General features: G+C 38.4%; 4 protein-coding genes across 4 annotated transcripts; 1 reads left to right on the top strand and 3 right to left on the bottom strand.

Moving 5' to 3' along the window:
* Positions 1 to 3,516: 3,516 nt before the first annotated feature.
* On the bottom strand, positions 3,517 to 6,127 carry LOC137725134 (E3 ubiquitin-protein ligase CSU1-like). The gene is made up of 2 exons (XM_068463723.1): positions 5,720 to 6,127; positions 3,517 to 4,399 (listed from the first exon to the last, which is right to left on the bottom strand). The coding sequence occupies exons 1-2, from the start codon at positions 5,956 to 5,958 to the stop codon at positions 3,727 to 3,729; spliced, it is 912 nt and encodes a 303-aa protein (XP_068319824.1). The 5' UTR covers positions 5,959 to 6,127; the 3' UTR covers positions 3,517 to 3,726.
* Positions 6,128 to 6,920: 793 nt separating this feature from the next.
* LOC137725136 (universal stress protein PHOS32-like) lies at positions 6,921 to 9,938 on the top strand. Its single transcript, XM_068463725.1, has 2 exons — positions 6,921 to 7,732; positions 9,677 to 9,938. Exons 1-2 carry the CDS (start codon positions 7,045 to 7,047, stop codon positions 9,694 to 9,696), a joined length of 708 nt encoding a protein of 235 aa, XP_068319826.1. The 5' UTR covers positions 6,921 to 7,044; the 3' UTR covers positions 9,697 to 9,938.
* Positions 9,939 to 11,622: 1,684 nt separating this feature from the next.
* On the bottom strand, positions 11,623 to 12,286 carry LOC137725137 (B-box domain protein 31-like). Its single transcript, XM_068463726.1, has one exon. It carries the CDS (start codon positions 12,173 to 12,175, stop codon positions 11,750 to 11,752), a length of 426 nt encoding a protein of 141 aa, XP_068319827.1. The 5' UTR covers positions 12,176 to 12,286; the 3' UTR covers positions 11,623 to 11,749.
* Positions 12,287 to 14,554: 2,268 nt separating this feature from the next.
* Positions 14,555 to 21,900, bottom strand: LOC137721741 (calcium-binding protein KIC-like). Its single transcript, XM_068460766.1, has 2 exons — positions 21,756 to 21,900; positions 14,555 to 14,859 (listed from the first exon to the last, which is right to left on the bottom strand). The coding sequence occupies exons 1-2, from the start codon at positions 21,898 to 21,900 to the stop codon at positions 14,555 to 14,557; spliced, it is 450 nt and encodes a 149-aa protein (XP_068316867.1).
* Between the last annotated feature and the right edge of the window lie 106 nt (positions 21,901 to 22,006).

The raw sequence follows: 22,006 nt of genomic DNA, 5'->3' as shown, positions 1-22,006 counted from the left end.
TTCAAGTTTTCTTTTTGGGGATTATTTATTTGTTTATGAGTAATTGGGGAGGTGGGGATGATAGCGACGATTGTCTGTTGGCGAGGCGGGTGGGGATTTTGTTGGCGCGTAAGGTAATAATTAGGCATCAATTTACCAACGGCCCCTCTCACTTATCACATTCTTTCAATTCAGCCCCAAATTTTTAATTCGATTGTGGACCCCTGAATCTTTTAAAACATATCAATTTGTCCAAAATCGTCAAATTTGGTCACATATTCTATTATTTATCAATTGAATAAGGATTAAAATAACCTTTAATTTAATGAAAATTTTGGACATGGCTAAGATTGGAGTCAAATGGCATGCTCTAAAATATTTGAAAAAAGACAAAACAGATTAACAGTCTAACAAGCAAATCAAAATAGGTAAAGGCTTTGAGTAAATTCAAAATAAAACATTTACATCAGAGATCAGAGTGTTAAACAACTATTCTGATTCAAACTCATCTACCTACAAAGGTCACCCTTCTTTGAAACAAAAGACGCCACTTAACATTTGCTAAGCCTATTTTTGTCACAAAATAATTTTTGGTTGCCAAAAACAAATTTTAGCGTTTTCGAGGGCATTTAGAGACAATCTCTAAATTAAGAGGGCATTACTAGAATTTTGTCTAATAATTATTTTCCCTTTTCTTTTAATTTTGATGTGGACCCCGCACCCTTTTGGTTGATGAACGGCCTTTTGCGGTTTTCATGTTAAACAGAGATATTAGGAGGAGATTTAGGAACCACCAGTCGCTTAATTCACCTAATTAACGGCCTTCTTTATTCTTTAATTTGTTTCTGTCTGTTTTCTTTTTTCTGCCAAGTTTACTGGTCTTTGTTTGGTAATCCACCCTCATCCCATTTAATATCGCATTTTTTCGTAAACAAACGATGCCATTACGGCAGATAACGCTTTAGTGCAATAGCAAAAAGTAATGAACGTTTATGTTGTCACATCTCGATCTGGGAACTCACTCGAGAATTTCTCAGTGGATGGCACCCATCATGGAATTGCTCTCGCCCGAACTCCCTTAACTTCAGAGTTCCGATAGAATCCGAAGTCCGTGAGTTCCCAAAATGTCTCTTGCTATAAGAGGTGGGTATGTACATATAAGGCATATAGGATTCTCTCCCCTGGACGATGTGAGATATAACAATAATTGTCACATCCCGACCCGGGCTCGACTCTGCCGTAGCACGATATTGTCTACTTTGGGCCCCGACCACACTTTCACGTTTTTGTTTTTGGGAACTCACATCACCTAGGGGAGAGGATCATCGATACCTTATATGTACATGCTCACCTCATACAGCACGAAGCCTTTTGGGAATTCACTGGTTTCAGATTCTATCGAAACTCCGAAGTTAAGTGAGTTCGGACGAGATCAATCTCATGATGGGTGACCCACTAGGAAGTTCTCGTGTGAGTTCCCAGAAACAAAACTGTAAGGGCGTAGTTGGGGCCCAAAGCGAACAATATCGTGCTACGGTAAAGTCGAGCCCAGGTCGGGATATGACAGAATGGTATCAGAGCCACTCTGTTGTTCGGTGCACGTGTGCCGACGAGGACGTTGGACCCTTAAGGGGGGTGGATTGTAACATCTCACGTCGACCAATGAAGAGGGGTGATGTGCCTTATATGTATATGCCCACCTCCATATAGCATGAGGCATTTTGGGAGCTCACTAGTTTCGGGTTCTATCAGAACTCCGAAGTTAAGTGAGTTCAGGGGAGAGCATTCCCAGGATGGGTGACCCACTAAGAAGTTCTCGTGTGAGTTCCCAGAAACAAAACAGTGAGGGCATGGTCGGGGCCCAAAATGGACAATATTGTGCTACAACGGAGTCGAGATTGAGATGTGACATATGTACTATGGTGCGGTTCTATCCTCACCAATCTCTTTAGACACTTTTCCTCTCCAACCAATTGAAACAAATGATTAGCACCAAAATGTAACACTCGAAAAACTATGAATTAGATTGATTAAGAGATAGTTGATTCGAACAAACAACTCATTTCCCTTTCTTCTTCCTATTGACTTTGTCCCTACATCTCATATTACACGAAAAATCTACCGTACTCCAGACTATTGCCCATGTATACAGCGACAATATTGATATCCAAGATTCCAATTATTTTGAGGTTATTTTACGATAATATTGTTATGATGGTCTAAAATACGTATTAATTGATCGACAGAAAGAGAAAATCATGCAACGCCAAACGACAGTGGCCGAATAAAATTGGGTTGCCGTTTAATTAGGTAGACATTATTTAAAAAACAAAGGGATGAGGCTAAATTATGGTTCAAGATATTAGGTTAAGTCATTAGTGGGGATAATATTCTAAGATTAACGAATCAATCTTACTCTATCAAAAAGAAAATTATAAAATTAATATAGATTGAAACGATGAATAAAAAATAAGTCTAATGAGCGATAATGGTGGGTGAGAAAACAATTAATACGGCTAGGCCTTAGGTGCCCGTAAGTGCTTGTTGACAAAGAGAAATTTTTTTATTGTGATAGGAATAAGAGTGATATATCATATGTTATTATATAAATAGTGAAAAGTTTAATTTTTTTAACACATATATTCCACTATGAGAATTGTTATTAGCACTCCAAATTTCTCATTCTACACTCTAAACTTTTTATATTTAGAAAGAAAAATACACTTGTGAGGAGTGTAGAATAAGATTTTTGGAATGTCACTAACACTTATCTTCCACTATTTATACAGTAACAAGTGATGTATCATCTCATATTTGGATCACATTGAAAAATTTCTCGTCAACAACGCCCACCGGGGCGTGAGCTGTATTTGCAACGTTTCATGCATAAATCCCACTTGGCTTAATCACATTTGTTTAATAATTGGGTTAGTTAATTTATGGATTCTTTAATTAAAGGTCAAACGGATTGGACTATATTTTAAATGATCCGATATGTATCGCGTGCGTGGGGACCGATACAGCTGGCTCATTGCTGTGTGGATTTTGTTTTAGATAAGCACGAGCTTTTGATCCATTCCATAGTTTCCAATAAAGTGTTCTCTCCAGCTTCCAAAAAAAAAAAATATATATATAAAAAAATAAAGTGTTCTCTCCATTCCTCTAAAACACGAGAGATTTTTCAATATGCTGAAAATAAAATCCGATACACTGAAATATTTATAAAAAAAATTATAACCACTTGTATTATAACACTTAGTATACCAGACTACGTTTCCGACACACTGAGAATTTCTCTTAGAACACCCCACATGCAAAAAGCTCACCAGTAAAATGTCAGCATCCTATTACAAGGGTTGGTCTATGTAATAGATTAAAGAACTTCCATGCAATGAAAATGTTATTGTAATAATTGCACGTAATAACGTTTGAAATACTATCACAGTGATAGCATGGTGTAAGAAAGTTTATGTCGCGGGCCCATCATTTGTGAGGCGGTCCCACTGTTTTAGCAATTATCAATTATCTAGGATTTAGTTTATGGTAATCCATGTTTAATTGTTCAATAACTATAGCTTGACGCAGAATAAAACATGATCAAGCAATGCATAGGCACAAATCAACTTACACATACCGCCTACAAAATCATCAAAGCCACAACAAAAGAGAAGAACCTTTGGTGCAACTTCTCTTTTCTTTTCTTGAGGATGAACTTAATCTGGAACCACTCCCCAAATCCTTTCGAGGTTAAGTCTTCGCGGCGGGTCTCACCAACCCTAATCCGGAACCACTCCCCAAATGCTTGAAGTCTCTTGCTTCAAGATTATCATCGTGCCCTGCAAAGCCTGTTCCTCCTTTTGCCAAGTTCACCAAGTTCCTTTCTTTGCATCCCTTGCTGCAAACAAGGCAAACCTTATCTACAGCCATGAACTTATCAGCACATTTCTTACAAAACACATGCCCGCATGAACTAAGGGCCACGAGTGACAGCGTGTTGGTCAAGGTAACCTTGCAGCTCGGACAGATAAATGTCTTATCCAGAGATGAAGTTTTCTTCTCGTTAGTGTCTTCTGTGTAATACACAGAGAATAGGGACTTCAGCTTTAGTTTCTCATTTCCTTCTGGACAGACTGTGCTCATAGAGGGAGCATCTACTTTAACAGGAGCTGCCGGTGTAGCAGAAGGCAGCCAAAAGGCTTTCATTGTCCGAAGAGCCTCCTCTTCATAAGAAGTGACCTTCACACTGTTTGCCCCGTGGAAACCAGTCTTATCTTGGCTCTGGTTTCTATCATTGTATTGTGGAATTGCACCGTGGTTTTGCTGATCAAAAGCCTCAAGCTCTCTAGCTTTCTGCTGCATTAACCGATCATCTTCCTCATTCTTTTCTTGCTTCTGCTGAGCAGTATGTGCAGCTAGCTTTCTGGCAAGTGGAAGAAACACCTTAAGCACAAACCACATAAATGATAAAATTTGAAGATATATTTAGGGGTGGCGAATGGCCCATTGCATACCCGTTTATTTAGGTACCATTACCAACAAGGTTTATTTCACCACCACCAGTACCAACACCACCATTACCACCTTGTTAGTGGTGGTACAAAATAAATGGGTACCTAACGGGTACCAGATTGCCACCCCTATTGATTACACCTCGGTGAAATTTTACTCCAGAGTTACTGAAAGGAAATACAACCAAAAGGCATCAAGCTCGGCCAAGCTCACATCTTCCATAGAATGCCTCATGGAAACCAAAATACAATCAAGAACAGCCAACTACAAAGCTCACAACCAGCAGAACATTGAGCTTGATACAACCAAGCTTACATGCTCAAAATTAGTTTCAGTCCCAAAATCGGCTCCTTATAAAAATAACCGGGTTGATAGTCCACTGAAGTCCCCCAAGGAATCCTAGAACCACTAGACTCCAGGGAATTCCCACTAAACCGATGAACCAGACTCCCCAGTTAAAAGCAATGTCATTTAGTAATGAGAACATAAAACTATGCCACTAACCGAGCATATAAAGAAGAGCTATTTAAGGATTATGTTAGTCAAGAGGGGATCTCAAGGAACTAAAACTATAGATCCTTCATTTTCACTATTTCAATTAACATAGAATGTATTTCTCCGAATCTCTTTGATCCCGTAGAAGAAACCCACATTGAAGTAGTAATAAATAATAACAAGAACATCAAGTGCTGATGTGACAACAAAACAGACTCAGGCATATTTGGACAAACCTTCTTCACCTAAAAATACCTAGTACAGAGACATAACGCACAGAAGGGCAGAATGTAATTCAAATGAGACACTCCTATGGCAACCTCCAAAAACGGTCATATAACTTATGTCTTATAAAGCTACATGGTTTATGAAGGGATTCAATACCAATGACACAACAATTGTAAATGGCATTGAATTATGACCACCAAGCAAAATCCCACTTTCGAATCTGCGATTCAGTGCAGTCTGGGGCCTCACAGCTCGAAGCTCTCGAGTACACGGTGACATTCATATCATACTGAAACCTAAATCTTCTGCTCAAAAGCTCTCACTGACTCCCCAAATCTCACTCTCCCACATACAAATTCGTTTTATCACAGGACTCCCACTAAAACACAAAACTTAAGAAACCCAATACAGCCAGATTCACAGAAATAAAAGACACCAAATTGGATGATAACTATCGAAATTATGCAAAAAGGAGAGTTCGAGAAAGGAAGAAAAGTGGCATACACACCTGTGGATGTCCTTCTTCTGAGAAAGCAAGCACTCGAGAATGCATTCCTTGCAAAAGACGTGGCCTTTCTGGCAGCACATGGGGTCGATGAAGGGCTTGAGGCAGAGGCAGCAGGCGTCGAAGGGCTTGATGGAGTCCCTGCCGAGCCGCTCCCTCTGGGTTCCATAGCCGAGCTTCTTCTTCTCGTCGTAGGTGAAGAAAGCGAGGTCGTTGTTGTTCTTCGAGTGCCTCTGCGGCATCTTTTCGAATTGGATTAAAATCTACTCTTCTGATCGTGGATTTTAATTTTTCGGATTTTCGATTTGGGAATTTTGGGGATGGAGACCTAGCCCTAAATACTTTTTAATCTGATTTGGATTTCGGAATTTCATTAGCAACGCCATTTTAACGAATGTCGTGCACGTTAGCTTAAATTGCTATTTTATATGAAAACCGTATCTTGTCAACTCAGGTTTTCGTTCAATTTTAAATTCATTTAACGTGTTTCTAACAGTTTATGATCTATATTAAAGTAAATTATAGTAATAATCTCTCAACTTTAATCAAATTGAAGCAACAGTCCTTCAACTAAAAATTCATTACCATTGGTCTCTCAACTTATCAAAATGTGTAGTTATAGTCATTTTCGTCAACTTCGTTAGAATTGTGTCAAAATAAGTAATGTTGGAATGACCATTGCTACAATTGGGGTTCCTCAACTCATCAAAACGTGTAGCTATGATCTTTGTCGTCAACTTCGTCAGAATTTTGTCAAAATGAATTATGTTGGAAGGATCATTACTACAATTTGGTTAAAATTGAGGAAACATTACTCCAATTGAGTTAAAGTTGAGGGGCCGTTTCTCCAGTTGAATTAAGGTTGAAAAACCAATAATAATGAATTTTTAGTTGAGGAATCATAACTACATGTTTTGATAAATTGAGAAAACATTAAACAATAACTGGCCCTAAATACAACTGACATCTCATAATTTGGTGATCAACCTAACAACTTTCTGACGATTACACAAAATTAATACAACATCGTAAGTCATTGTATAAAATTACAAAAAAAAAAAAAAAGCCTATAAGATGTTGTATAGTTTAAAATTGGACGAAAAAGAAACAACAAGACAAATTAAAGATCACTCCTATTAATTTTTATTCTCAGAGGCTAGAATAAAAGTTGAGGCAGCCCTGACCCAATTTGCCAGAAAGCGTACCCAAAAATTGCCCAAAATTCACTTAAAATATTTGCGACCTCGACACTCTGTCTACTGAAAAAAAATAGACACTCGTTGAATCCTTTTACCATCGTTCTTCTCAAATATTCCGATTATATCCCCATGGCTTCTCCCAGAAAGAGCCCGTTATCGGAACCCGGAGATCGCCAGTCCGCTGCGGCAATCGTAGTCCAACCGTCGTCCCCGCGCTACCCTCCCAGCGGGACCCCCACCTCCGGAGCCCAGCGCCGGATCGGGATCGCCGTCGATCTCAGCGACGAGAGCGCCTTCGCTGTTAAATGGGCCGTCCAGAACTACCTCCGCCCCGGAGACGCCGTCATCCTCCTCCACGTCCGTCCCACCAGCGTCCTCTACGGCGCCGACTGGGGCGCCACCGACGTCTCCATCCCCGAGGACCAGGAGTCCCAGCAGAAGCTCGAGGACGATTTCGACAATTTCACCGTCACCAAGGCCAACGACCTCGCCAAGCCGCTCGAGGAGGCCAAGACGCCATACAAGATCCACATAGTCAAGGACCACGACATGAAGGAGCGGTTGTGTTTGGAGGTTGAGAGGCTTGGCCTCAGCGCCGTCGTGATGGGCAGCCGGGGATTCGGGGCTTCTAAGCGGACCTCCAAGGCCAGGCTCGGCAGTGTCAGTGACTACTGCGTGCAACACTGCGTTTGCCCTGTCATCGTCGTGAGGTTCTCCGATGACAAGGATGATGAAAACGACGCCGTAAAGCAAGGTAACTTTGACTGCCCCGTCGTGCCTGAGGAGGAGCCGGAGTTTCATGACGCTTTGCATAAAGGTTTGAACTTTGAGCTTTCTCTGCCATTTTTCTTTAATTCTTGATTATTACCATGCATTTGTTGTTAATCCTGCTTTTAAATCCATCAAATTCCATAGTTAGTATTAGTACTGCGATTGTGCATTTGATTGGGAATCTGTGTTTGGAGATGATTAAACGTTTGTCCTTGGTATTAGCTTCGGATTAATGTCTGATTAGTTGTTAATCCTGCTTTGAATTCTTGCTTTCCGAATTTTGTTTTACTCAAGTGGTCCAATTCTCTATCTAAGCCAGTGCAAATCCAAACGTTGGCAAAGTTGTGTGTTTCCTTTGTAACGTTTTATCTCTTTTGCCAAAAACATTGCGTTCAAGAACGAGAGCCGCCATAAAAGCCTTCTACTTTGCGTTGGGTTATTTAGACGGTTTCCTTTTTTTCGTCATTCTCTCTGAAGTAACATATTTGTTTAGCACGTAATACACGTAAGTAGGAGGCAGTTTATTCTCTGAGAGCGATAAGTTGAAGTAGCTAAACACCTGGGTGGGTGGATGTGAGGCGAGGGCATGATCCACTTGCTTGTCGCCTTTGATGTTTCTTAAATGTAAATTGCAAATAATGGCTTCATCATTAACATTCCCTTTTAGATTTTGAGACATCGAGTTTAACGCTGTTTCAGCCTTCATTGTGTAATTTTAGCACCAATTTCACCTTTAAGGGCTTCAATTAGTACATGCATTTGACTTCTAGTAAAATATAACAGTTAGGTATTTGGATTCTCAAGTTTTCATTTGATTGTGTTTCTTGTAAGGAATAGTAATAGAAGTCTCTTTATTGGAAAGAGTTATAATGGTAGAAGGAATAGAAGTCTCTAGGATAAGGTTATAATTGATGTTTCATGGCATCAAATAAGCGAGTGTTTTCCCTTTTTGTTGGTATCTTAAATGTTAGTATATGTCGGTTGCACGAACAGTATTTTTCACGGCGTTTATACTTTTGAAACAAACTAATGTTTTACAACCAACATTCCTAATAATCAATACTCGAAAACAAACACATGGATTAATAGGAGGAACCAGTGGTTTTTGTAGGAGCGTTCTTGCTAGTGCTTCATGTTTTCTATATGGATCCCTAATTCCCTACTACCATTCTTTAAAAATATTCAGGCAAATAAAATGGCAGATTGTAACTACTAGTTGTGCTGTCATGTTACGTGTAGGCTTGTATGTGTTATATCCTTGCTAGTGTTTTCAATGTGGATCCTTTACTACCATTCCTTCAATTGTTTGTGCTGCTATGTCGGTGATATACATTGGATTATCTGAAACCTGCTTTACTAGAAGTTTCTTCTAGTGGAAACTGAGGATTTAAGAACGCTGAACAAAAAGGGGTTCATGATGGTTTTAGGTTGGTGTTTGATGAGTGATTGAGTCTTACCCGGCATGCCATATGCTTTGCATTGTGACAATCCTATTTGCATGATACTTTGATTTGAGTCCTGTTAACCCTAGAATTAGTTATGAATAGTCAACGATAAGTGTTTTGTAAGTGCTGACACTTGTAAGGTTCCTTCCAAGATAGCTAGGTCGTTTGCACTGTAGGGTCTTTAGGCATCATGATTGAATGTGCACTCCACACTTGTGTCGCTCGGCTGGATGAGTCCATGTAGTAGGTTGTTTCTTCAGAATACTAATGTCCATGTGGTATTGAATTATCTGGTCAAATGTTTCTTCATGCTCAGTACCAAACATAAGTCTTGTGCAGAAGGATTAAGTCAACTCTGGAGTTCAATGATAATCTGGACATCCATCCTTTATTTGTTGGCAATTATTCTCGAGCCAATGGTTTTGAACTATGTATATAAGTTCATCTTGTATTCATCTTGTTAGAGCTTTTTTCGTAAGTTTTATATGGTTTACCTCTCTCTCAACGATTCAGTTGGAAATTGACATCGAATTAATGCCTTGCAGATGCCGATAAGGCGCGCTGAACAACAGATGGAGATGCTGGACGAGCTTTCAGATGATGTTGATCAAATACTCCCGGTTCATGTGTAATCACATTGTATGGAAAAAGTGTGGCGGTACTACTGAGTCTCTGTTTTTGCTTTCTTTTATTCCGGTCTGGCGGGTACTGAATCTACTGATCGTTGTTTTAACCACCTTTTTACTGCATTCGCATGGTTTATGATGCTCCGGGATGATGAATAATGGATGAGTGTCTTTCTTCTTCCTTTCAGCATTCTGCATGTACAAAGCCTGCACTTTCATCTTGTTGCATGAGTTTTGATTAAAAATAAAATAAAATAAAAAACTAAAAGCTGGCCACCCATATCTAATTGTTGGGCCTTTTGCGGGCTTCATAAGGTGAAATGCAAATTTAGGCCCATACTTTGGTGATGTAAGTAAAGTCAAGACAGACGTGTGGTGTTAATTAATTGAAATCTTATAATTTAAGGGATTGAGATTCATTCTGGATTTCTGTGTTTGGAGCTTGTAGAGTGAGAGATTCGGACCACTTAATTTCAATTCTACAGCCCTCATCTCACTGGTCGACTTCACAAGAACCTAAGAACTTGAACGGCCCAAATTTCCTTCTCTTTCTCTTGAACGTTCTGGATCTTTCGTTTTGCGGATTCCGAACAAAGAAGTTCGGAGTGAACATCCCGTAATTTAAGTATACAACCTACTTGATGTGTCATAATTTAGAATATAAAAGTAGTATTATAACATGAGTGGTGGACATCCCCAACATAAAACAGTCGCACCAAAAAAATTACTCATAATCGTAAAAGAGACGATCCAACATAAACCCTAAATATCACACATCTTGAGGTGTTCAACTTTTGAAATGGATTCACCACACAACCACATTGTCTCCCTCTGCAAGTAGAAGCAAAGAATTTCGATTTTCACCACAAAACAAATCCCCAAGGACGCTCTCTGCCCCTTTCTTGATCCCTTATTTCTTTTCATTACATCTTAATTTTTGTTTATTAGCTTTCTTAATAATCACTAATCAACTTGCAATTAAAATACTATATTGCTAAATCATGATTTATGGTACGCACGTGGTCATGTTCCATGATTTGGCCCCATCGCCCTCCTGTGATTAAGTTTACAGATACTATATTGTTAAAATTTATCACGCAAGAAGCTTCTATTTGACAATATTATCGCTTTATGTATACATCATAAACATTGATAGGTCGAAATAACGTCATTGAAAACGTAAATAATTGCAAAAGAGAATCTTCCATGTGTAGTAAATTACTCAACAGGAAGCAATTTTGTATGCCTCTCTCACATCTAGTAACAACCTGCTTAGATCAAACCTTCCCAATTAAAAAATATATCAGTAAAATTGGATTGGAGTTAAGGGTGCTAAAGTTAAGCACTGGTCCACTTGTAAGGTCAAATCATATTTTTCTTTTTCTTGTTCCAGGATGCTGGAAATTTATGACAGAGTTTTCAAAATTAGAATACTTGTGGTTCATGCAATTTATATTATATCTAAGAGTTGAGCGTCTCACTCATTACGTTATACATGGATATATTTGGATGATACGGTAGTATTTTTCAAGTATTATGTAAAGTTATTCAAGGCTCAACCAAATAAACCGCTAAGCACGCCCACAATTACCCCAAGTATGTACAAAAACTTTCTTGGATCAGAGATGTTATTGTGACTTTGTTCTAAGTTCATCGCATACTATTATGAGAATTAACTTTTTAACGTGACACTTCGTAATTAGCCTAAGATACTCACAAATGAAATCGTTCTCACGGAAGTTATTCTCCCTAATACGATGTACGAAAGTTATTTTTTCTGCCATTAAATTGAATAATTAAGAGAAAACTCAATGATAAACTTAAAATCTTAAGAGAGTATTGAAAGTTGAAATGGAAGTACGGAATGTAAGAATAACGGAAATCATTCCCCAGTGTGCACCGATGGAAATGAAGTTGGCTACTTGCAGAAGTTTATGCACAAAACAGATCAAATTGTGCACCGATGGAAATGAAGTTAGTCAATTAATCTGGTCACCTGGGTTCCCTTCTGGCTGTTGATCTGGAAATGTTCACGCTTTCACTTAATCGTTCTTCCCTACTGCTCGAAGAAGTTGAAGACACGGGCGGAGGAGGCTTACACGACCATGGAACAACTTGGTTTTCTTCATCTTCTTCCGCACCGTCCTGCCCTTCTTCTTCATCGTCGTCGTCTTCGTGATGATTTCCTTCATTATTATTGACACAACTCTCGCAAACAGAAACAGTAGGGCAGAGCTTGAGACCGGAGCCGATCCAGGGGGTCGGAGATTGGCAGACATGGCAGAGCAGAGTTCTTGAATGCTTGGCCACCAGAAAGTTTGCACCGTGAACTTTGACGTCGCAGTCCCAGCAGAGGCTTGCTTGATCGGAATCGCAGTACACTTGTGCTGCAGAGTCACACAGATCGCACTTCTTCATCTCTCTCTATGTTGTTAAGCCCCTGGTGGCTCTGTGTGTGTATATAAATATATGTAAGGGAAGAAGCTGAAAACATATGATGCAGGGCAAGTTGCAGCTATTTGTATTAAAAACCAGCTCTGGTTTTTCCTTTTAAAAAAATAAAAATAAAAAATAAAAAGAAAAGGGAAGAATTATTTTCTTTTCTTCTGAGCTGGGAAGGATGCACCGATCATCCTCACTCCCTAAGTTTACGAGGCAAGTTTATTGACTAAACTGCCAAAGAATACTAGATAAAAAGTATTGGAAATTTTACTGGTAAAAAAGTAAGAACATTGACGTTGCGTTCGGAAGAATGATAGATAAAAGTGCGTTCTTAGTGATTTGGTAGGACTTTATAATTAACGCTTTAGTAGTTTATTGGTACTCTTCTTTTGGAGGAATTTTTTAGTATGCTGAAAACTCGGCTTAGTACACCAAGTGTCATAATACAAATGATTGAATTTCTTTTTTCAAGTATCCAACCATTTATATCATGATATTTAGTGTACCGGACCACATTACTATCACACTGAAAAATCTCTCATTTTCATTTTGAGGCATTTTAGCAAGCAGCTTTAAATTTGTTTTAATACTCTAAAGTGACTTGTCCAAACATAGCATGAAAGAAAATTTTCATGACCTCTAATTAGTTGAGAAATGGTAAAATCGCTCCCACACACAAACAAGAAGTACAAATTTCCCCATGCAGGTGTGTGACTAATCCTAACACTTCTAATGAGAGTTTAATGATGAATGAGGGAATTATGTGCACTCAATCAGCACTCTTTTTACCCTAAAACCTAAATTTTTGCAGCATCAAACGGCACCAACCATGCAATGTAGATTGGGGCGGGGTCCCATAGAGAGGTCCACCCACTGGGTCCAATTGGAGAAATCTGTGGTTGGTCGTGCATGAACCCAGTGCGCTCTGAATTTTGACAACAAAATTGATGCAAGATAAGATCGAGCCTCTCAAGTCTCAGTTTTATTTATTTAGACACTACAGGTGTCTAAATTCCAGTGAACTGGGTTATTTTGTGGATAAATTTCAAAGGGTTGCTGTCACACACATTGCTTTTCTTATTTTCGTTTTTCAATTCGGAAAGGGATCTTCTTCAGATCATTTCTATCAAATCTTACTAATTAACAAATTCAGATCTTTGAAATTTGATTCAGTGGCTAAAAATAGGAAGCATCTTTAAAAGTTATAATAACTTTAGTCATTGGATCAAATTTTAAAAGTTTGAATTTATTGATTGATAGGATTTGGTGAAAGAAATCCGGATCCCTTTCCTTTCAATCCCAATAAACCAAGTAGTTCTGTGAAATCTGTGGGATGGCTAGGTGAACCTACTAGCTTCCTGTATATGCATGTGTAGAGGACACAACTTGCTGAATTTGTTGGCGGATGGAGAATCACATGAGACTTGTAACTCAGGTAATTACAAGCAATGTCTTGACTGTGAGTCTTATGTTCAATCTCCTCTTTCAATAATTTCAATAAAAGATTTGCAACTAATATTATTTCCACCATTTCCCAAACTCAAAAATGGATGCAAACTGAGTTTGATCTCATTCTTTCATGCATGTTTTAAGCCTTTGAAAGAACTTAACTATTAGCTAAACTAATTGGTAGCTAACTACACGTCTAGAAGTTTCAAATAAAAAATATATATATATATATATATATATATATATATATATATATATATATCTTATAAGACGGAACAAATGATTAACATTGTGATTTTGGACTTAGTGGCCCGGGCTAATCCCATCCAGGCCCCGTAACCTCCTAATTCCGATTTCGGAAGAGTCCCATATTGTGGTCCACTATATGCCTAGGACACCCCATTTAAATTCTAAAGCATTCTCTCTCTTTTTTTGGCTGTTACAAAGAGGGCTCAAAGCTCAAGCCGCTAAACAAAGAAAGAAATCAACTTGAGGGGCTTACACAAACAGCCTGAGTTCTAGTAATCTTGAAAATATCATCCGGAAGTAAACCAACAATTGAAGAAGGAGGGTATCCAACATAATACAATTCAAGTACAAAGAAAAACTCAATCTTTGCCAAATCATCAACCACCATGTTCCTTTCCCTATAAATTTGACTTAAATCACATTGATTAATTGAGAAACCAGGTGATGACAACCATATAACAAAGAAGTCAAGGGATGCAAATCATGCAAACAACTAATTTGAAGAGTGAAACTAAAACAGCAGTAAGAAAAGAGAGGAGTAACCTGTTTTATGATTATAAGCTACCCGAAATTACAAAACTAAGATGAGCAAGAAGAACAAAGAAATGAAAGAAACTGAAATTCCCACATAAGAGAGATCCTACATTTTATAATTTATTACATATCTAAAGCTACCACCAGTAATTCTTGAGAACTTTGCATCATGGCAGGGCTCAATCTGAACATGAGGGTGCAAAACTCCATCTCATCCAAGGCGCCATCACCGTCCAAATCACCTTCCTTGAGCATGCACATGATCTCCTCATCGCTCATGCCTTGCAATCCAAGCAATCCCGAGTTCTTCTTCAAGCTCTCAAATGTGATCATTCCCTTCTCTCCATCCGTCAACAACCGAAACCCTTTCGACAGCTCCTCCATAAACCCTTCTGCTCCCAATTTCTCAACCATGGCTGGAAAGAAATCTTCAAACACAATAACCCCATTTCGAAAAGCCATTGATTTAATTTCCAAGGTGAAAATTTGATGAAACGAATAAAGGCTAGGGCTTAATTCAGCGTAGATTATCCTATAGTTTCCCGGAGAAAATAAAGTTAGGGTTTTTGTGCGTCGGTTTTCAAATATTTTATGTGTGGAAAAGTGAGCTAGCGTGGGGTTTATATATTATCAGGGAAATTGAGTGAATTAATGGAGAAAATGAGGAAGATGTCGAGGAAAGGGACTGCCGTGGATGACAACAAATTAAATTGTACAGATAACACGCCGGCATGATCGAAATTTGCTCTGCGTTATAGTTGGTGGGATGTTTCATTTCTGAGAGGCTTCTCTTTCCTCGAAATTACATGGGAAGGTCCAGAAAGTAAAGAGGGTCAGGTAGTCATGCATGGCAAGCAATTAAATAGCATTTTCCTGAAAAGATGAAACTTGGCATGCATGCGCTCTTTCCAAATCAGCATCTGACAGCTAGCAGACAGAATTTTGCCACATAATATCATTAATTTAGGTGGTAATTAGAATCACATACCAATAGTGTAATTACTTCATGCATTATAATATGCGTAAATGATTATAAAGTTGATGTTCTCACTTTTAGCATGTAATATCAACCTTTTTTTTTTAATAGAAAACTTCGACAGTACAAGGAGAATAACGTATAATATCAACAAAAGTTCGCTCATATTATAAAAACATATTTTAGATTGCGATAAAAACATATTATAAAAATCTAGCCAAAACTAAAATGAAAAATAGATAATACATATGTCGTGTAGGGAAAATTTTTGGGAGTGATAATCTTCCGATGTCAAGTATTATAATATGAGTTGACAATAAAACTAATATTTTACAGACGTATGGTATAACAATGATAAATAAATACATGTATATGTTGTCACATAAGTGAGTTGTAACGTCATGTGTCAATAGTTTGATAGTGACACCAATTATAATTTAATTATTTTTTATTGTTTCGTAAAGACGCCAAATAATTTCTTGAATTGTGTAGTAGCACTCATCGTGTGGTAAGAGCGTCTTTTATTAAATGGAGTTTTAACAAAACACTGCTGGTACTATTCACTTTTAACAAAAAAAACCACATTTTTACCTTTTTCTGGTACCATTCACTGTAGCTTTATTTCATTTTTCATTAAAACTATAATTTTTTTGGATTTTTCGTTAGTTTTCCTTTTACTAAAAGTATGATCATGTAACAATTGTGTGGAGTTAAGTTCATTTTTCTTTTTCTTTAGTTTCTTTGCAAGTAATACCTTTTTTAATTGGGGTGTGATTCACACACCCTTCTAATTTTTGCCCGTCGGATCAGATGAATTGAAGAAAATCAACGGATAGAAATTAACAAAGAATATGTAAGAAGTAACATAAGATGTGTGGATAGCACACCCCTTTTTAATTCTTTTCCCACAACCAAATTGAAATGGTAGAAGAGTATGTGGATTGGGTCCATATATAAACATGCACGTATACGAAAAGTAATTTACAGGACCAACCACGAAAGTTCAAAGCATTCCACGCATGTGCATTCACCTAACCAAAGTAAACAACAAGACGATGCCTAATGAGCAGTAGTTAATTTGGGATTTGTCAACATCTTTGAAGTTTCACCTGCCGAAAAAAGAAAGTATGAGTATGCAAAATTCCACGTAGTACGTCCCCAAAATTGCCTATCAATTTTGCTTTGAAAATTGATATGCGACGTTACGTACGTTCCAAGGGAGAAAGAGGCAGCACTTGCAAAATTGAGTACAGCCTTACAGCTATGAGTCCATTAAATTTTATTAACTACATTGAGAAAGAATCAAAAGAGCAATAAGAAATGCAGAAAAATAAAGAATTTGAGAGAGAAAAAAAAAGTAAAATGTATGAATTGTATTTTAGACTTGATGAATTGGATTCTCACAATTACAGAACTTGTATACACACATATATATAGCTTAAAATTGTATTCTTACACTTCTAACAAACTAACTAATCTTTTTAACAACCTAACAACTAACCAATGAAAAGAATCAAAGAGCAATAAGGAATGCAGGAAAATGAAGAACTTGAGAGAGAGAAAGAGAGAAAGAGTAAAATGTATGAATTGTATTTTAGGCTTAATGATTTGTATCCTCACAATTACAGAGCTTTTATACACACATATATCTAGCTTAAAACTTTATTCTTACACTTCTAACAGACTAACTAATTTTTTTTAACAACCTAATAACAAACCAATGATGAGCTATCATTTATTGAGAATTGACACTCAATAAATTTTACATGAGTATATAAATAATTTGGCGTACTAAAATATGTAGTAAAATATGTATTATTATATGAAATTTTAAAATATGTAGTAAAAGAAGAATAATTTTAATAATAAGCTCAAAAACTACAGAAAATGACAGATAATAGTTGATAAGGATTTTTACCACTTGCAAAAGTAAGGATAAAAACACTTTAAATACTTGCAAGAGTACAAGGTAATTGTAGTATAGCAGCTCAAGTAAGGTCGTTCTCCACAGGAATTGAATGAATAATTTATGTAAATACCAAATTTTAATTAATTATTTGAAAAACAAAGTTTGGAAGAGGTTGATTTTATGACCTAGAATATTAAAAACGAATTTAATTAAAAACAATTAAATAAATTGGCAATGTAAAGAGAACAAAAGAAAATAGTTTTGAAAATAAATTTGAGCACTAGGTTTCCACCGTCACCTTAACAATTATACATAGTTCTTCCAATTACTTATGAATTACCCATGCATATTTGAATGTTAGGTTTTCCTAAAGTATGCCCTACTTGGAACCTCCAACATAGAACGTATATCTAACATGCAACCTGTTCGCGGCGTCCAGATCGAATGTGAACATGCAAGACTCATTAAGTTTTGTGAAATCCTTTTGAAAAACTATATAACCCTTAAGACGTGTCGTTCATCCTAAGAAATTATACACAGTAATCACAAGAAGCCAACGCCAATTTCAGGGACAGCCCTCCATCGAAATTGCATCAAATTACTTTTCTAAATATCCTAATGGTGGCCAATCATCAAGACAATTAAATAGTTTCAACACGGTGATTAATAATTCAAAACTTGCATGCATAATATCATAAGTAAATTGAAAAGAAACTACATATTCTTGAAAAGAAACTACATGTTCTTGCTAAGGCTCGTGGTCTCGCCCTAGCAAACAAAACTAGTTACGAACAACCATAAAATAAAATATTATTAAAAATATGGATAGAAAACACCTTAAAAATAAACTTGAAAAGCTCTCGAGAGGAGTGCTTGCTTTCTCCTCCTTTTTCTCTCAACACTAATGGCTAAAAAGCCTTATTTATACTACTACAAAATAAAACCCTACCTAGAACAAGTTGTAGAATAATACAAAGGCCTCAAAAAAGCCACGTTTTTTGATATTCAGGGCTCCAAAACAGGCCCAAAATGACTAGAATTAAAGCTTGAGATGTCCCGAACATAATTGTAGAAGGTCTCGAACCCAAAAGACATCATTTTGGACGCCAAAAAGCCCAAATAAGCCTAATATGTCACTTTTAATAACTGATATAACAAAAATGCCACATGGCACTGTTCTAGTGATTGCGTTTGTTAATACAGTTAGAAGGGTATTATTGTAATTGAGATATATGGCTATATAAGGGATTGTATAGCTATCATTTCCTTAAGTTCAGTTGTATACATTTTCTCCAATCAATCAATACAATATTTCTTGTTTCTCTTTATCATCTTCCTCTTCCTCTGTACCAATTCTTTTTCTTTTGCAATGTAGTTAACATGGTATCAGAGTCACCAGGCTCACGCAATGGATTCTGGTGGTTTCTCTTTGTAGTAGTTTACGTTTTTTTTTTCCCTAGTTTAGTTTCTCTTCAATTTCCATTAGTTTTTCGGTGCTTCCGCGATTGTTCTTGGGTTGATTTTTCTGCGATTGTTGCGATTATTCTGGTTGAGTGTTCTTGTTGGTTTAATCGTTCTTGGGGGAGTTGTGTAGTGGCCTTGTTGACGACAGGCATGCTGTCGAGCCACTCGATATTGGCAGTGCAGATAAAGAACTATGATCTATTGGTTTCGAGACCAGCGTTGGCCATGGTTCGTACGTGGCGGAGTCCAACGGGTACTAAGCAGTAGGTGTCGGTGTCTAACCATAAGGAATACAGAACTAAAGTCGGTGCTTGACACAAAAAGAAGTCGGTGTTTAAATGTGTATGCAATCAGCTTGTTGTTTTTTGAGTATTTCGCATTTGTTGGTTATCTTGGTTGGAGGAAGAAGACAAAGAAGTCGTCATTGGAGACAACAAAGATGAAATCTTGAAGAATGGAAGTGGGTTGTTTGGATTTATGGGAAATAGGGTTTCTACAGGCTCTGTCCAATTTGTATAACGATGTCTAAGCTTCTTAAATGCTGCATTGAAGCTTTGGCGGTTCCCCAATCGATAACCATCCATAAGAAACCCGTCGACTTAGAGAAGAAAAACGAGCTTCTGAGATGGGTTCTAGTCCTGAAAGCCGCAAAGAGAGCTGAAAGCGGAGACTGATAGAAGTGCAGACATTTTTCGGGAAAATTTGGTGGTTTGCTCAAATCACTTTCTAAATTCTTTGGTGGTGTATGTTTGTTCAAGATTGCAAATCTTGGGAGCTCTTCAGGTTCTGATTCTCTCTCTGTTCTTTGGTATGGAAGAAAGATTAGACATGTGTGCAGTCCAGGTGTTTGTCGAACTGCCCAACTCAAAAGTTTCATGTAAAGGTTATGTTTTCAGTCATTGTTCTCTGAATTCTTGAACAATTAGAATGAATCTTTTCTAGGTTTTCTGGGTTTCATGTAAAGGTTTGTCAAATCCTAAAATGCACACATTTAATGGGTTTGATTTTTTTTTTTTCCTACGAAAGGGTTATTCAGATTATGGTCTCTTCTTAGTGTTGTTCGCATATCAACTTTCTGGGTTCTATATCTGCCACTTTGATCCATGTTTTGTTCTCTGTTGTGGAGAAAATTTCTCAACTTTGTGCAGTCCACATGTTTGAAGAAACGCATAACTCAAGTTGTTTTGTGAAGTTGGTGAAGACACATATTTGTTGTGACATCCCACATCGCCTAGGGGAGTGATCCTTAAATGTATATTCCCATCCCTACCTAGCACGAGGCATTTTGGGAACTCACTGGCTTCGGGTTCCGTAGGAACTCCGAAGTTAAGCGAGAAGGGGGCTAGAGCAATCCCATGATGGGTGACCTACTGGGAAGTTGCTCGTGAGTTTGCAAAAACAAAACTGTGAAGGAATGGTAATCCCAAAGCGGACAATATCGTGCTACGGTAGTGGAGTCGAGCCCGGGAAGTGGTCCCCCCCGGGCTGGGATATGATAATTTGGTATCAGAGCTTAACCTTGGTCGCGTGTGTGCCAACGAGGACGTCGGGCCCTTAAGAGGGGTGGATTGTGACATCCCACATTGCCTAGGGGAGTGATCCTTAAATGTATATTCCCATCCCTACCTAGCACGAGGCCTTTTGGGAGCTCACTGGCTTCGGGTTCCATGGGAACTCCGAAGTTAAGCGAGTAGCGCGCGAGAGCATTCCCAGGATGGGTGACCCATCGGGAAGTTCTCGTGTGAGTTCCCAAAAATAAAACCGTGAGGGCGTGGTCGGGGCCCAAAACGGACAATATCGTGCTACGGTGCTGGAGCGGGCCCGGGAAGTGGGGAGCCCGGCCTAGGGGGGACCACTTCCCGGGCCCGACTCCACTACCGTAGCACGATATTGTCCGCTTTGGGCTTACCATTCCCTCACGGTTTTGTTTTTGGGAACTCACGAGCAACTTCCCAGTGGGTCACCCATCATGGGATTGCTCTAGTCCCCTTCTTACTTAACTTCGGAGTTCCTACGGAACCTGAAGCCAGTGAGCTCCCAAAAGGCCTCGTGCTAGGTAGGGATGAGAATATACATTTAAGGATCACTCCCCTAGGCGATGTGGGATGTCACAATCCACCCCTCTTAAGGGCCCGACGTCCTCGTCGGCACACACGCGACCAGGGTTAGGCTCTGATACCAAATTGTCATATCCCGACCCGGGAGGACCACTTCCCGGGCCCGACTCGACTACCGTAGCACGATATTGTCCGCTTTGGGCTTACCTTTCCCTCACGGTTTTGTTTTTGGGAACTCACGAGCAACTTCCCAGTGGGTCACCCATCATGGGATTGCTTTAGCCCCCTTCTCACTTAACTTCGGAGTTCCTACGGAACCCGAAGCCAGTGAGCTCCTAAAAGGCCTCGTGCTAGGTAGATATGGGAATATACATTTAAGGATCACTCCCCTAGGCGATGTGGGATGTCACATTTGTCAAGTTGTTTTGTTGTTTTTTGGATGAATTATCTAAGATAAACTACTGTTTCATTCAGTGATTTGGTTAGATAACAAGATTTCAAGAAAGTGTCATTCTTTCTTTGATTCCATAGAATTTGTCAAGAGTATCATTCTCTTGTTGCTTTAGAATTTGTCAAGAGTGTCATTCTCTTGTTGCCTTAGCATTTGTGTCAAGAGTGTCATTTTCTTGTTGCTTTAGAATTTGTCAATAGTGTCATTCTCTTGTTGCCTTAGCATTTGTGTCAATAGTGTCATTCTCTTGCTGCCTAGAAGAATTTATCTGTTTTGAATTCTGGATTGTACTTGTGTCTTTCATCATGGCTTCACCAACGGTTAAAGTTGTAGTCTTGTGTGATGATAATGGAGTGAGCAGAGGTTTGGTTTGTGTCTCAACTCTTCAAGAAGCTGCAAAAACTCTCAGTAATCTTTTGGTTAGCAATTATGTACATTAGGAAGAAGTTCTGAGTAGGTAGACATACCATCAGGTTTAACCGATTGGGTAGAAGAACCAACTGTAGGCATGATATGGGCAGCATTCTTTACCTGAGCAGCCTTGAGAAGTGATGCAGCATCCGAAGAAAAAGCAACATGTGCCCCAGCAGCAAATGCAGCAGCTCTTACCATACTATCAACCTTATGGGACTACGGTTTAGCTTCAAACAGTAGTAAAATGCAGAGAGTTACTTGTATTTGTTCTAGCAAGCTTACTGTCAGGTTAATCCAAAGTTGG

The sequence above is a fragment of the Pyrus communis genome, chromosome 2 (genome assembly GCF_963583255.1).
Source record: "Pyrus communis chromosome 2, drPyrComm1.1, whole genome shotgun sequence".
NCBI classification, from domain to species: domain Eukaryota; kingdom Viridiplantae; phylum Streptophyta; class Magnoliopsida; order Rosales; family Rosaceae; genus Pyrus; species Pyrus communis.
Note: the sequence above shows the minus strand (reverse complement) of the source record. Positions and strands in the feature narration are given on the sequence as shown.